General features: G+C 47.1%; 7 protein-coding genes across 7 annotated transcripts; 2 read left to right on the top strand and 5 right to left on the bottom strand.

The window, feature by feature from the left end:
• Nucleotides 1-1,346: 1,346 nt before the first annotated feature.
• On the top strand, nucleotides 1,347-2,115 carry FPOAC1_005955 (uncharacterized protein; the record flags this gene model as incomplete). The annotated part of the gene is made up of 3 exons (XM_044850465.1): nucleotides 1,347-1,351; nucleotides 1,405-1,693; nucleotides 1,747-2,115. 3 exons carry the CDS (start codon nucleotides 1,347-1,349, stop codon nucleotides 2,113-2,115), a joined length of 663 nt encoding a protein of 220 aa, XP_044709177.1.
• Nucleotides 2,116-3,054: 939 nt separating this feature from the next.
• FPOAC1_005954 (uncharacterized protein) lies at nucleotides 3,055-3,843 on the bottom strand (the record flags this gene model as incomplete). Its single annotated transcript, XM_044850464.1, has 2 exons — nucleotides 3,055-3,651; nucleotides 3,706-3,843. The coding sequence occupies 2 exons, from the start codon at nucleotides 3,841-3,843 to the stop codon at nucleotides 3,055-3,057; spliced, it is 735 nt and encodes a 244-aa protein (XP_044709176.1).
• A 1,032-nt stretch (nucleotides 3,844-4,875) lies between these two features.
• FPOAC1_005953 (uncharacterized protein) lies at nucleotides 4,876-5,391 on the bottom strand (the record flags this gene model as incomplete). The annotated part of the gene is made up of 1 exon (XM_044850463.1): nucleotides 4,876-5,391. The coding sequence occupies one exon, from the start codon at nucleotides 5,389-5,391 to the stop codon at nucleotides 4,876-4,878; it is 516 nt and encodes a 171-aa protein (XP_044709175.1).
• Nucleotides 5,392-5,798: 407 nt separating this feature from the next.
• On the bottom strand, nucleotides 5,799-7,266 carry FPOAC1_005952 (uncharacterized protein; the record flags this gene model as incomplete). Its single annotated transcript, XM_044850462.1, has 2 exons — nucleotides 5,799-7,000; nucleotides 7,062-7,266. The coding sequence occupies 2 exons, from the start codon at nucleotides 7,264-7,266 to the stop codon at nucleotides 5,799-5,801; spliced, it is 1,407 nt and encodes a 468-aa protein (XP_044709174.1).
• Nucleotides 7,267-8,077: 811 nt separating this feature from the next.
• Nucleotides 8,078-9,238, top strand: FPOAC1_005951 (uncharacterized protein; the record flags this gene model as incomplete). The annotated part of the gene is made up of 1 exon (XM_044850461.1): nucleotides 8,078-9,238. The coding sequence occupies one exon, from the start codon at nucleotides 8,078-8,080 to the stop codon at nucleotides 9,236-9,238; it is 1,161 nt and encodes a 386-aa protein (XP_044709173.1).
• A 174-nt stretch (nucleotides 9,239-9,412) lies between these two features.
• FPOAC1_005950 (uncharacterized protein) lies at nucleotides 9,413-10,875 on the bottom strand (the record flags this gene model as incomplete). Its single annotated transcript, XM_044850460.1, has 6 exons — nucleotides 9,413-9,831; nucleotides 9,887-10,057; nucleotides 10,109-10,203; nucleotides 10,257-10,459; nucleotides 10,523-10,768; nucleotides 10,828-10,875. 6 exons carry the CDS (start codon nucleotides 10,873-10,875, stop codon nucleotides 9,413-9,415), a joined length of 1,182 nt encoding a protein of 393 aa, XP_044709172.1.
• A 1,078-nt stretch (nucleotides 10,876-11,953) lies between these two features.
• Nucleotides 11,954-13,387, bottom strand: FPOAC1_005949 (uncharacterized protein; the record flags this gene model as incomplete). The annotated part of the gene is made up of 8 exons (XM_044850459.1): nucleotides 11,954-12,119; nucleotides 12,167-12,444; nucleotides 12,496-12,599; nucleotides 12,657-12,729; nucleotides 12,788-12,904; nucleotides 12,952-13,064; nucleotides 13,116-13,297; nucleotides 13,347-13,387. The coding sequence occupies 8 exons, from the start codon at nucleotides 13,385-13,387 to the stop codon at nucleotides 11,954-11,956; spliced, it is 1,074 nt and encodes a 357-aa protein (XP_044709171.1).
• Nucleotides 13,388-13,512: the final 125 nt, after the last annotated feature.

Genomic DNA, 13,512 nt, shown 5'->3' with positions numbered 1-13,512 from the left:
TAAACAGCATTGTGTATGTTTGAGTTTTGACCCAGTCTTTCGTTGGTACATGTGCTGTATGATGAATGAAGATCTCATTTAAACAGGAATGGGAACTGGAGACCTACCGGCCTTGATCAATGCCGTGACATCGCGTTGCATCAGACAAACGGTTCTGCAGAGCACTGAAGGTGTAACTGGGAATATGTAGTTATGTTTCTGTAATTTATATCATTTCGGCAAAGTTGTTTCCAGGACATTGGTTGTGTATAGTTCTGCGGCTGATTTCGCAGCCAGTTGAGTGAGCCAGGCGTTCATAGCTACTGTAAAAACAAGATGATAAGATTGTGAATACCTGCCTTCTTTGGAAGTGAATGAAGGCCAGTTAAGTGGATCGAAGTATGTGGACAATTCTCATGTTGTCGATTGCAACCAAAATATCGATCTGCCCATCCTTGATGAGGAGTCGGATCGTGTTACAATCGACAGCAGAACAGGGTGGGTGTGAAGAGTCAAGTTTCCATCTCACCTGACCGCTGAACAATTTGCAAACGAGAGAGAAACGACTGTTTTGTCGATACAATTTTGAAGTAAAGGAGTCATTCATTATATTACGCACCTCGACTCGTTACAAAGCTTTACACAGCGACCAAGTCTGTAAAGTGAGGCTTGGCGTTTTGAGTCGGAGCAAATCGGCCGAGACACAACATTTCAGTAAATTGCACACGTCAGAAAGGTATTCCCGAGTGACGCCATCAGAAACCTGATTCGTTAACAGTACCGAGGAGGCGCGATACCGCGTGGCGTGGCCTGAATAGAGAGGGAGCGGGAAGACAAGACAGCGGGTTTCGAGGAGATGGGCATGACGGAATAAAGGTAGGGACTTGTGCTTTTTCCAATGAAATTCGACGGAGTCCAGGAACCGGTCAAGTTGATTGGGTCGAGCGTCATTACTGTATGTCACCAAGCCGAGACATGATGGTGGCATGGGCTCGATAGGGGTTGTGCTGAAGATGTGAGGGTGATGAATGAATGAATGGAATTGTTTAACCTTCTGAGCATGATTGATGTTGATTCAAGATAAAAAATGGTCAGTATGCCATGAAAGTAAAGAGTCGGTTTGTTGGTTTATGGTTGAGAGAATAATACGGTATTACTCGGCGTTGGAGACACGTCTCGACAACTGACGTATGTTTCTGTCCACCTGTCAAACTGATCCCTGAAAATGACGTCACACTGACAAATTTCCTTGGAAGATTGCTTGTATCCAGTGCTTTCACCGGCACGACACCGACAACAGTGATTGGTTGTGTCCCGGCAATGCATCATTACGGCTGAGCTTAATATAGACGCTTGTTGCCGCGCTGATGCAGTGAGAGCAATTACCTGATTACTCACTAACTAACTAACTAACTAACTAAAAAGATTCTCTGACAATGCCGCTTCCAAATCACATGGTTTGCTGAAACGAAACGGGTTCTCTGGTTTGGCTATGGAACCACAAGGGTCTAGGAAACTGGTTCCCATATTGCCTGCCCAACAGATTCCAGACCCGATACGACAAGATGGTGCCGCGAATTCGGAGTCTTCTAGCACAGGTCAAAGCCAAAGCCAAAGCCAATCCCAAGGTCAAGGTGGTCAAGGCCAGAGGACGAGGGCCAAAAGGAATCTAGTCGCAGTGGCCTGCGAGGGATGCCGGCGGAAGAAGGCCAAGGTATGTTTTAGACATGTTTCTTATCTTCACTCAAGTTATCAACCGTACTGAAGTTCTTTGAAAAGTGTGATGGTAGAAGACCGACCTGTGGCCGATGCTCCTCCAAAATGGAGAGCTGCTTGTACGAGTCCCCGCCACTCCCCTTTGCCGTCAAAAAGAAGTGCGACACCTTGATGCTCGAGAACCAACAATACCGAGAGTTATTCAACGCCATCCACGAAAGACCAGATTGCGAGGCCCAAGAGATCTTCAATCGTATCAGAGCATCGAATGAGCCCCTTAGTGTTCTCGAAGCTATAAAACAAGCCGAGGTGCTCCTGCCAGGCCCTGCCAGCAGCTACAGTAACGGGACACCGCAGGGAAGCGTCCCGAGCCTAAATCACGCGAGTTCTAGTCGGACTCAAGACAGTGACCGTTCGTGAAGGAAACCTTTCGACCTAAAATCAATCGAGAATACCGAGTAACTCGACATATTACCTGTATTTGATAGAGCCAGGGCTGGTCATAACCTGGAAGCGGGAGACATCTTGAAAAATGCCACTAAACTCTCCTCCCTGGGTAAATGCCATTCCTACGATGTGCATACTGAATACTGACCCTCAAGGTAGAATCCGGAAGATGCAGTACATTATCACACGAACAAGAAGGCCCATCAACAAATCAACGCAATACCTTAGCAAGAGTATTTCGGTGAGGATAAAAACGTCACAACACAACGACATATACCCAAAACCTCGGTTTCTTCCTACGAATGATGACCATACAGCCTTGCAGCGGTGAATCTGGATATGATATAAAGAAGTAGAGGTTTCCGATACAGCATTGAATGTGCCCGATGTTCCAATTCCACGACAACAAAACAACGGATTGGTTTTTGATGCAATCTCAATGTTGAGACAGCAAGCAAGTGCCTCAAATGGTAGGACAAAACTGGATCTCGGAATTAAGACAGACTGCCAGACTCGAAAGGCTAAAGGAAACAACCGACACAAATCCGTGCAGCTATCATTGAATCATTCACCAGTACTTCATGCTGTGTCCAACATCAGAAGATTGACACGTCCCAATACTGTATATCATAGAGATCATTGCACGGAATAGTTATGGTAAGGCCATGGCATCTACTGAGGTCGTTATCAACGACTAAAACCGTATTAGGTTGCTTCACTCCCTGATATCATATTTTGAATAATTAAAAGGGCGCAATGATATATAGCAAAACAATATTGGGTTACAGGCATTGTATAATGAAACATTGTTTGTATTCGTATTGTCATCTCTGTTCAGAAGTTCCTATTGCCTGATCTATGTAATCATACCTCATTATATCCTCTCGTATCATGTATTAAACATGCAAAGTATTAGTATCGACCACCATATCCGCCCTGTCCTCCGTATCCCTGGCCACCATAACCCTGTTGGCCACCATAGTTCTGCTGGCCACCATAGGAACCACCATGATGGCTGGAGCCCCCATGACTTGATTGGTTATCATACTGCGACTTGCCGTAGGCGAGATCCTCATCCCTACGTCGGCGGCGGTCATCACTTCGGCGTCGGTCATCACCAGAGTCGGAGTCACTGCTGCTGGTTGAGTCACCGGTGTAAGCTCGAGGACGTCCGTCTCGGTGATGCTTCTTGTTCTTCTCTTTCTTATGCTTCTTGAACTTGTGCTCGATGAAGTTTGCACCAATGGCTCCTGCGGCAGCACTGGCAAGGCTGCCCAAGAGACCACTTCCTGCGGAGTGGGCAGCCCATCCGGCGGCACCACCTCCTGCCAGTGTAGCACCTAGTCCACGCTCGCCGTCAGGTCCTCCTGGTCCGCCAGGTCCGCCTGGGCCGTTGGGGTAGGCGTTGGATCCGCCGTATTGGCTACCTTGCTGTTGGCCGTATGACTGGTCGCGATTGTCGTAGCTGGGCTGTTGAGAACCGTGGTTGGGGCCCTGCGAGTACTGTTGCTGAAGAAGAGATGTCAGTCATTTGTAAGAGTATTGTTTATTGATGGTACCAACCTGCTGAGGATAACCGCCTTGCTGTTGACCATAACCTTGCTGTTGGCCATAACCATGTTGTTGTCCGTAGCCTTGCTGTTGCTGGTTGTAGCCACCGCCACTGCCTCCACCGCCACTGTAGTAGTCTTGAGCTGACATGGTTGTAGATGTGTAGATTTTTGTTGTTGTTATTGTAAGTTGTGTAATTCTGGGGATATTGGTAGTGATTGCAAGCTTCAGACTATTGAGGGGTCAAGCTCATTCTTAAATAGCATCTGTCGTCATTAAGCTATTCAGCCTTGGCCTAGTAAGCTGTTCTTGGCTGATGTGATCAGACTCTGGGCAAAGGTGGCGCAGTTGACAGTTCCTTACCAGCCCTACTCACTCCAACATGTTTGCGGCGCGGATTTCGGCATTCCCGGGACTTGGCGACCGGATGCAACGGCAAAAGTCAACAGAATCGCGGAGCTCAGCCACGGGATGTGCAATCGGACTCGCCGGATTATCATGACGGTCATATGCTTGAGCATCTTTGGCAAGCTTCTGTGGCTGGTGATGAGCTTGGCATTACGGGATGACGCGCGGCTTCTTGTCATTCTCTCATACTTGGTGATCTGAGGCCAAGAAACTAGTCACAAAGACCCATATACTTGTTTAGTGGCTGGCTGGCGCAGCGATTTACCGAAATCGTTACATGTCGTTTTGGGCATCCTTTTTATCGTTGATCATCGTGGGGAAGGATTATGCAGGGCCCGGCAGTTTTTACGCCATCCCTTTAACAGGTAGCTCCCGACAAGGTTTATGGGATACTTACAAGACTGTATCATTGGAGAACGACTAATCTAGATCCCGATAATAAAAGTCGTTTCATGCAAATAGCATTTTCACTAGTCTAAATGGTAGAATTGATGGTTCGTACAACAGCGCCACTGTAGTCAAGTTTGTATTAGATTATATGCCAACTGCAACAGCTTTGATGTGTCAACAACGTTTTAGATGTAGCCGAGCAATTATTCGAGCCTTCTGGGTTTTTGAAACAGGTCTTGAGTCATGTGATGGTTGGGTAGCTATTAATACAGTCAGTCAGCAGTGTTCCACCAGGGTTACTTGTCTAAATGCTCAAATGTTAGTGGGACTAATACCTTTTAGTTTAATACGGAATAGTCTTCAGGACTATGCACCTCTCGCTTGTCACTCTTTAAGCACGCGGCTCATGTGTGTCGTTTGCCATACAGGATCCTTATCCACGTTCATGATCGAAAACCCATTTTGTTCCCAAAACCCAATGGCGTTTGGTAGAAAAGGATGGGTATGTAGATAGAGCTGCTTGACACCAGCATGTTGAGCCGTGTCAACGAGTCGAGCAAACAGCTTGGAAGCTACTCCTGCACGGCGCCATTCCGGTTTGACGTATAGTCTGACAACCTCAACTACATTATCTGCTTCAAGGTTGAGAAAAGGAAACCGGCCATCGTAGGGAACATAGCCAATGGTGGCAATCAGTTGTCCGTTGGATCGAGCTGTCAGGAAAGCTCCAAGTCGATGATCAAGGTGATTCTTTCGGAAGTTGTCGAGTTCCTTTTGAGCCATCTGGTCGCTGGATGCTTGGTCGAGAAAAGGAAACATCTCTGCTCGGGCTTTGGTGATAGAGCCGACAAGCTCGGGAATCTCGTCCGTCGACGGGGTGGAGATAGTAATCTCCTCCATGTCTTAGTTGCGACTATGTATAATCTACCGAGCAAGGCGTTGTGTAGGTCGAGAAAGTGAAGTGCGAAGAGGATCGTGTCATGTGGAAAAAAACTTCATTTGACGTTTCTCTCGGAAATTACAAACAAATAAATGCCTCAATATAACCCCGCAGTGAAACCTTGCGATAAGCGGACATGTTGTAACAAAGTCTCACCTTTTCGTGATAATTTATGTCGGCCTTGAAAGTTTCTTGTATCATGCAAAGAAATGGATTTCTTGAGAAGCTATAGGTGCAGCATGTGCTGGTAGAGTCTTGAACACAGATTGGACAGGAACCATGTCCACCCCGCAAATTAAAGGAAGACAACGATATGTCGACGGAGAGTAAGAGAATTAATTATATACACTAGAAAAATGAGGTTGGATTATGTGATAGGATTTCTAGCAGGAAGAGGAGGCGGCCCAGAAGGTGGCGTCGTGAAGCTATCAAACAAGATATAAGGAGACTGCGACGTTCCATTGTACGGCGATCCATACTCATCTTCCAGTCTGACATCTTCGTAAATACTCTTTTCGTCATCAAACCTTTCATGAGAAACAATACTTCTACTCTCGGGAGAAGCGCCAGTAATTGATGTGATCAAGACAGGCTCGGTCTGAGTACTGGCCTCAGATGTCGTATAGGTTCCGCTATGTATTGAACCATAGCTGTCACGGTTACTCGCTGTGCCTGTTCCTATACTCCTGCGGTAGAACCTGTTGTATGTAGGACTGGTCGGGCTGGGATGGTACTCGAATACTTGACTAGAAGGTCTTGAATGAGTCGCGGCGTCGCGGATCTCAAGGCCCTCTTTCTCGAGTGCACGAACTCCGAAGGGGTCGGGATCTTCGGGATCCGGGACGCCGAATACCTTGCCTTCCCCAGGGGCGTCAACTTCAACGTCGCCAGGTGCAGGTTGTCCTTCAAGCTCATCCATAAGCTCCTGGTTGACATCAGTCCGACCTTCAGCTGCCTTCAACGTCTCCATCAACATCTTAACCTCTGGGGGAGGTCGGACCTTTCCTGCCAGAATTTCGGTTACTCCAATGCCCTCCTGTCCATAGAAGCGTGCGTTCTCATCCGTTCGTTCTATAATGACTGTTCCATCAACCTGGACGCCAGCATAGAAACCTCTTGATTTCAAGTAAGTGAAGACAGGCCTGTTCGCTTGTTTCCATTTACCGTCGTTCTCGAGAACCCCGCCAGCTCCGACAGGTCCAGCAACTGCACTGATCTCTCCTCCAAGTGTGGCCCGGATCTTGGTGAATGCCTCTAAAGCTTTGCGATTGTTGATCACAACAACGCAGTCGTAGATGTCCACACCCACGAGGAATCCCAAGCCAGCTGTGTGTAGCAGAATGCCTGACGGGGGAGACCATGAGCCATCCTCTTCATTTCTAGCTACCAGGACTCCAGATCCACCGGCTCCAGAGACCCAGAGACCAGTTCGCATAGTAGTGAAGATTGCAAGACCGACGGCGTTTTGTATCACCTTTTTCGGAATCTTCTTCAGAACGCGCTGCTTTTGTTTTGGTCCAACTTGTTCGGCATCAGCCGGCTTTTCCTCTTCAGTATAGAATCCATCCTCTGTCATCAGATCAGTATGGTGTAACGTGGTAGAGACTATCTCTTTCATATGTTGACTTACTGCAAAACGATCTCAAGATTCTGGCTGCTTTATCACTTTCTTTATCCAACGTTGTAGGCCAGAATGCTTCGCTACCAATGCGGTTGGATAGCCTGTTGATGGGTGCTCCTAGCTTGTCGGCCCATCCCCAGACTTTGTCAAAGCCTTTTTTGCTCTGTGTCTTGGTTACGTCCCAAGAAGGCAGTCGGGCCTTTACTTTCTGCATCTTCAAGATACTGTGTGCCTGCTGGAAGAATGTTGAATGCAGGCGAATCTCTGAGTTTAAGAAATGTCAAGGTTTTGATTAGGTAGGCTGTAGAGTCGCTGTCATTTATTTGTGTCTGATGTGACAGACGTCATCCCGTTTCCTCACCTCCGGCGCCGAACTTTCCGTAACTTCCGGTACTTGCCACGAATGCTTATCATAACAGGCGGATGACTCGGGCTGACCAATTTGACTTACGCTTGGGCTCTACAGATCTTCATTTTAGATAGCAGTCACGATATTAAGTGCAATGTATCGTGTAAGTAATTATATAGTCTCAATTAGCAGACAAAATAGGTCGCGCTATTTCTCAGAGGCAGATTTCTGAGCTGTATGATAACCTCACAAACCGCTCCTCCGCTAAATAGTATACACTGAAAGTGTCCAGGTAGATTCTACCTTGCTCACTCAGATACTTAAAAAGTAAAGCAAGTAAAATGGTTTCCAGTATCTCTTCCAGACGTGTAGTTTGTCCTGGGAGATAAGCCTACGCCTACGAAGGGTGACGACAGAATCTCACGCATACCCGAAAAGGCATTCCCGAAATGCGGGGAAATAGTGGAATTAAATGCGAAAGCCGAAGATAAAAACGTATTTATTAAGTATCGTATTAGTCTGACTACTTTCCAACATCAGCATTACTCTTCAGTCACTCTCTTGTCTCAGGCCGTCGAATCTACAGAGATCCGGGACCACTTCACTCAGTCTGGTCTCAAACGTCAAGAAATACATCTATCATTGACTCTAATACAAACACATCAGTTAGCCAAACATGATGCGTAATTCAGAACATAGGAAAAGACTACGTATCCGAGAGCTTCTACCAGAGTTGTTCTTAGGCAAATGGCAACCGGGCCGTCTCAACTCCATCACAGACGTCCCTGGTGTTCTCGTACACACCGAATCCATAAGGCCTGATCAGGATGTAAACACGGGTGTCACTACAATCCTTCCCAGAAAAGACTGGCACAAGTTCGCCTGCCATGCAGCCATTTTCAAATTCAACGGGGCCGGAGAAATGACCGGGTCTCACTGGATTGACGAAACAGGCATTTTGACTTCCCCCATTATCTTGACGACAAACTCATCCATCGGAGAGGCTTTCAGAGGCGTATATGATTATGTTTTGCGTTACCATGCAACCCCTGACGGTGATATGAGTCTCTTCGCCTTTCCCGCCATCACAGAGACATATGATGGCTACTTGAACAAGCAAAGCCGCTTTGCCGTTACGCCTGAGCATGTCGTACAGGGAATTCTTAACGCTTCATCGGATGCTGTGCCTGAGGGTTCAACTGGGGGTGGTACAGGAATGATATGCCACAGGTTCAAAGGGGGTACGGGATCAAGCAGTCGAATCGTACCAGGACTCGATCAAGAAGGTAACAACAAGAATTACACCGTTGGTGTGCTTGTTCAAGCGAACTATGGGCAGAAGGACGACCTTCGTATTGGTGGTGTTCCTGTTGGGCGGATCTTGTCATCAGCAGAAGGCCATGCGTCTACTTCGACTGCATCTGGCGTCCAAGGACCACTTGCTGACGGCAGCATCATCATCATTGTCGCAACCGATGCCCCCCTTCTCCCAGTTCAGCTTCAGCGACTGGCCAAGCGAGCGACTGTCGGGCTTTCACGAGTTGGCGGTTATGGTAGTAATGGCTCAGGCGACATTTTCATGGCTTTTTCTACCGCAGCCAAGATTCCTATGCAGAAGTTTGAGGGCGGTCTAGATCCTTACAAGCCTTCTTCTGTTGGTGTTGAAACAGTCGAGAACGAGTCAATCAACGGTATATTTGAGGCGGTGGCTGATGCGACTGAAGAAGCGATTTACAATGTCCTTTGCATGGCAGAGACTATGACAGGATATAAGGGACGTACTGTGGAAGCATTGGATCTGGATAAGGTCAAAGAGATAGTCATCAAGCGAATATAATAGGGATTTAGTCCTGCGGTTATATATTTAAAGACAAACATTTTCTCTCCACATGTCATAAAAATTATCAGAGGATGAAAGTGCAATATTAAATTGCTTGATATCCTATCAAGATCCTGTTCTATGAAGACGCGACGCTATTGGTAATGTACATGTGTATAACAAAGGGAAAGCTTAAGGAACCGACCAGTACGATTGAGCCTGGTCTCTATTGAGTGCCTCAACATTGATGTTCTCCAGCTCTAGATCACTATCCTCTCCTTCATAATCTTTCCACGCAGGTCCAGGCGGCTTACGCTCAGGTTTTCGCTCAGGCTTGGGCTCGAGCATCTTGATGGGACTCAGTTGACCCTTGTCGCTGTACATCGAAGCCCTGTTCGAGCGTGATGGGCCAGCACTGTTGTTGACGCCGAGATATGTGGAATCTTCGACCTCCTCAAGCTCGCGGTGCTCCATGGCACGAGAAGAGCGAGCGGTCTTGGCTTCGTCGAATGTGTAGGTATCGGGTGTCCTGGTGCGGCCAAGAAGGATTCTGAGGGCAGGGAGGCAGGCGGTGATGAGGGCAATATTGACGTCGAGAGCGCTCCAGAATTCTTTTCAAGACAACAAGGTTAGTTGAGTTGGAACATTCCATACCAGGGTACTTACCAATAGTACTAAACGATCGGAACTCGCTACCATCGCCAAGCTCAACGTTCAGGAAACGAATAAGAGAAAGGCCAATGTCAACTACACCAACCAAAGACACAAAATACAGGCATGTTTTTGCCCTCTTGGTCAAATCAAGATCGTGAACGACCATGAACGGAAGAATGAGAACTGGAATGCAATGTTAACAATCTGTTGGGGTGGTAAACAAGTTGGACGTACCAAGAAGACTGCCTAAGAATGCCAATGCCCACGAGACCTGGAAGACGACACCCTGCCATCTCCAATCGCAAGCGGTGATAGGTCGGCTGATAACCCTGGGTAATGTCAATAAATTTCACGTCGTGAGACACTATGAACAGGGACATACCAGTGTCTTTCAAGAGGCATGCAAGAGAAAAGTTGCATGCACAAAGTCACAAAATAAGCCAAAATACAGTAATAAACGGTGGCCCAGAGTGCCCTGCGACGGCGTCCCATGAATGGAGGGAAGATCTGGAAATACAATGCTAACAATATCGCCTTGCAAAGGTAAACAGTCGCGTAAAAGGGAATCTCGCTAGCCCAAGACAGCTGTGGATTCTGGGTCAGTACCAATCCATACAGCATCGGGGGGTGCTTTTGAAAGGGTCTCACCTTGTAAATGTATTCGACAAGCTCCTCGCCGGGGTTATAGTTTTCGAATCCGACGCTCATTCTTGGTCTAAGAACATCGCGCTGCCAAAATATAACATCGAATGAGGCGCAAGTGATGGCTCCGCATAATGCCAATATCATGAGATAGTCGCTGAGAACAAGCCTTCCTTTCTGAACCCTCAGTCTGTGATAAATCCTGAAACCAATGATGGCGGCTGCGAATGCGATGAGACTGAACGACACTCCCTATTTCACGTGTTAGCCATGGCGCAACATGGGAACGAATTGGGAGACTGCGAACGTACTATCACAGTTTGCCCACGAGGCGGTGGAAAGGTCTTTGTCAGAGTCATGGTCAATAATGAGCGTGTACGATAGCTACCACTGAAAAGTGAGAGACAATATGAGACAGATATCTGATTGCAGTCAATGAAACGGACGAGGGCATGTCTTATTGCTTCATTCCACAATGACACTAAGTAAGATGCGGCAACTGTCCAGGATCCTTGGCGTGGGACTGGAATGCCATGGCGTCCACCGACCCTGGCTCTAGTCTGACTTTTGGTTAGCTCCTATGAGAATGCAAATCGAACTGGCTCTTTTACAAATTGTCGTCAGGGACGAGGCTTCTTGTTTGGGTTTTGCTAGACGGCATTCGCATTCCTAAGCAGAGAGTTCTGTGAGTGTTTGTGACCACTCTGCCGCTTTGGGAGAGATAGAGTTTGACAATAGAGTGTCTAGAATCATCCCAGGCCTGGTACCTCGCCTGGACCTGAGCCTTTCCTTATTGTCGTCGCCTGGTAAACTCTGTGGCGATCTAGTCCATCTACTTGCATGATGCAGGAACCCGATCCAAGGTCGAGAACGCGGGCCAAGTGTTTATGCACGTCTCTGTCCAACAGCCATAATAAATTGAGGTCTATTCTATGCCCCCATAACTGAAGCGGTATCTGCCGTGTTGAAGCCCTGGCAACCAGTGGGAAACCATGCTCAATTTGAACGAGGGTTTCCAAGACGCCGCCATGTACAATATTGGTTGAGTTATCCAACTTAGATCCGGCTAAGGCAACGCGCTGCTTGATACCCGCTGATTGCCGATTGACAGGCTGTGGTGACGTATCCTTCTACATACCTCATCACTTGTGATCTGCGGGGGGATCTTTTCCCAATACCAGCCATCTGTAAAGCGGGGGAGGTCCGAGAAGGTTATTTCTACGTCAATTTCCTTCCCACAGCAAGGTAAGTGGCGGCTCAAGAAGACGTTTTTGACAGATGGTCGTAATGGCATTGTTCACTCAAGGGGACGAAAGCGGATGGAAACGTGGTTTCTGTAGTCCTATTCCTTCTAGAAGAAGTTTCAACCAGCAAATGGTGTATTCAGGTCTATTCAGAAGACTCATCTGATGTTATCTCGGGCACCTGATGATGACGCTACTTGGACTGATCCGCGACAAGACTGTCGAAAAGAGACATTTTGACCGTATCCAGCTCCTGAACATCCTTGATCTCGTCATCAATTTGACTCAAAAGCTTTTCCTCTGAATCCCACTTGGGCTTCCATCCCAACTCGTACACATTTGTTGGGACAAGCTGACCACTGGGTATCGTAAGTAAAGGTTCAATAAGAGTCCAGATATCACTAACCTATGTGTTCCCATAGCTCCAATGTAAGCTCTTGGAAACCCAAGACTATCAGCGGCCGTTTGGTAGTCAGACCAAATCTTGGCCTTGGGCTCCGTCACAAGACCACGAGAATAAAGTCCTTCAGCAATCTTATCCGCTATCTTCCACCAATGTGCCTTGTGGGCGATGGCAAAAAAGTAGCGATCGTGGCCGACTTGGATGGGCTCTTGCTTCAAGATCCTGCTGACAAGTCGCACGTAGATGTCAGTCAGATCGGTGATGTGCACAGTTCCAAATTGCTGGAGAAAAGTTAGATTCCACTCGACAAGGCCAGTATGAAAGTTCCTTACTCCATCTTTGTCAAATTTGTGAACCGCCTTGAGCTTGATGCTTGTCCGAATATTGGCTGGGTTGTTCACGGAAAGCTTTCTGCACTCTCCAGTGCCACGCCCATCTGTTTTGAAGTCAGCTTGTTGATATTTCGCAAAGGTTATGACAGATAGATACTCACACGTCATAGGAACGGCGACATTGAAAGTTTCTACGCCCTGATTCTTACCCTCTTCGGCGAGGAGACTATTGACCTATTCTCGTCAGCAATTACTTCAGTTGTTCCTGTATAGGTATGTTTGGAAAACTAACTGCTCGCACAGGGTTGTCGAATCCGATCTCTCTTTCCTTATCCAAGATAGAGTCACTGTCCTTGACTTCACCGTAAGGCCATCCGCCTTCTTCGGTGAACATGGTAGCAATTGATGACTTTTGTGATGTTATTCAAGTTCATTTGATGGGTCAGCCAAACTTACATGAATCAGATATGTCCCAGACTCACTGGTCTGACGTTGCTTTCCGAGGGCAGTGATCAAGTTGGATACTATAGCTGGGTGCATACCACTGGCAGTGTGCACAACTATATTAACTGCATCTATTCAGTTTTCGAATCAAAGGCATGGTGTAACTAACAACTTACTGTTATTTTGAATGATGGCATCTTCAACGGCCGATTTATCGTTGAGGTCAATCAAGATGGCCTTCACTCCGATCTTGGAGATCTGGTCAACCTGTTCTTGGCTTCGCACAGCCGCGAACAAGGCTACACTCCTCAGAGTCTCATCATCTCGTGACAGGATATCTGCCACAATGGAGCCACCACTGTACATTTGTTATTTTTTGCACGGCATATTCTCGTTGTCTCACGTACATGTAGCCAGCAGCTCCGGTGATGAGAACATTTTGAGACATGGTTTTGGGAGTAAAAAGTTGAAAGTTGGAGGTGTTGATAATTGTGATGTTTTTTAATGATCTTCTGTCCTTCAATTGATATAAGGCTCGTTACTTATAATGGTTCCGAATCCTTGAATTCATTA

This window comes from Fusarium poae, chromosome 2 (assembly GCF_019609905.1).
Source record: "Fusarium poae strain DAOMC 252244 chromosome 2, whole genome shotgun sequence".
NCBI classification, from domain to species: Eukaryota; Fungi; Ascomycota; class Sordariomycetes; order Hypocreales; family Nectriaceae; genus Fusarium; species Fusarium poae.
Note: the sequence above shows the minus strand (reverse complement) of the source record. Positions and strands in the feature narration are given on the sequence as shown.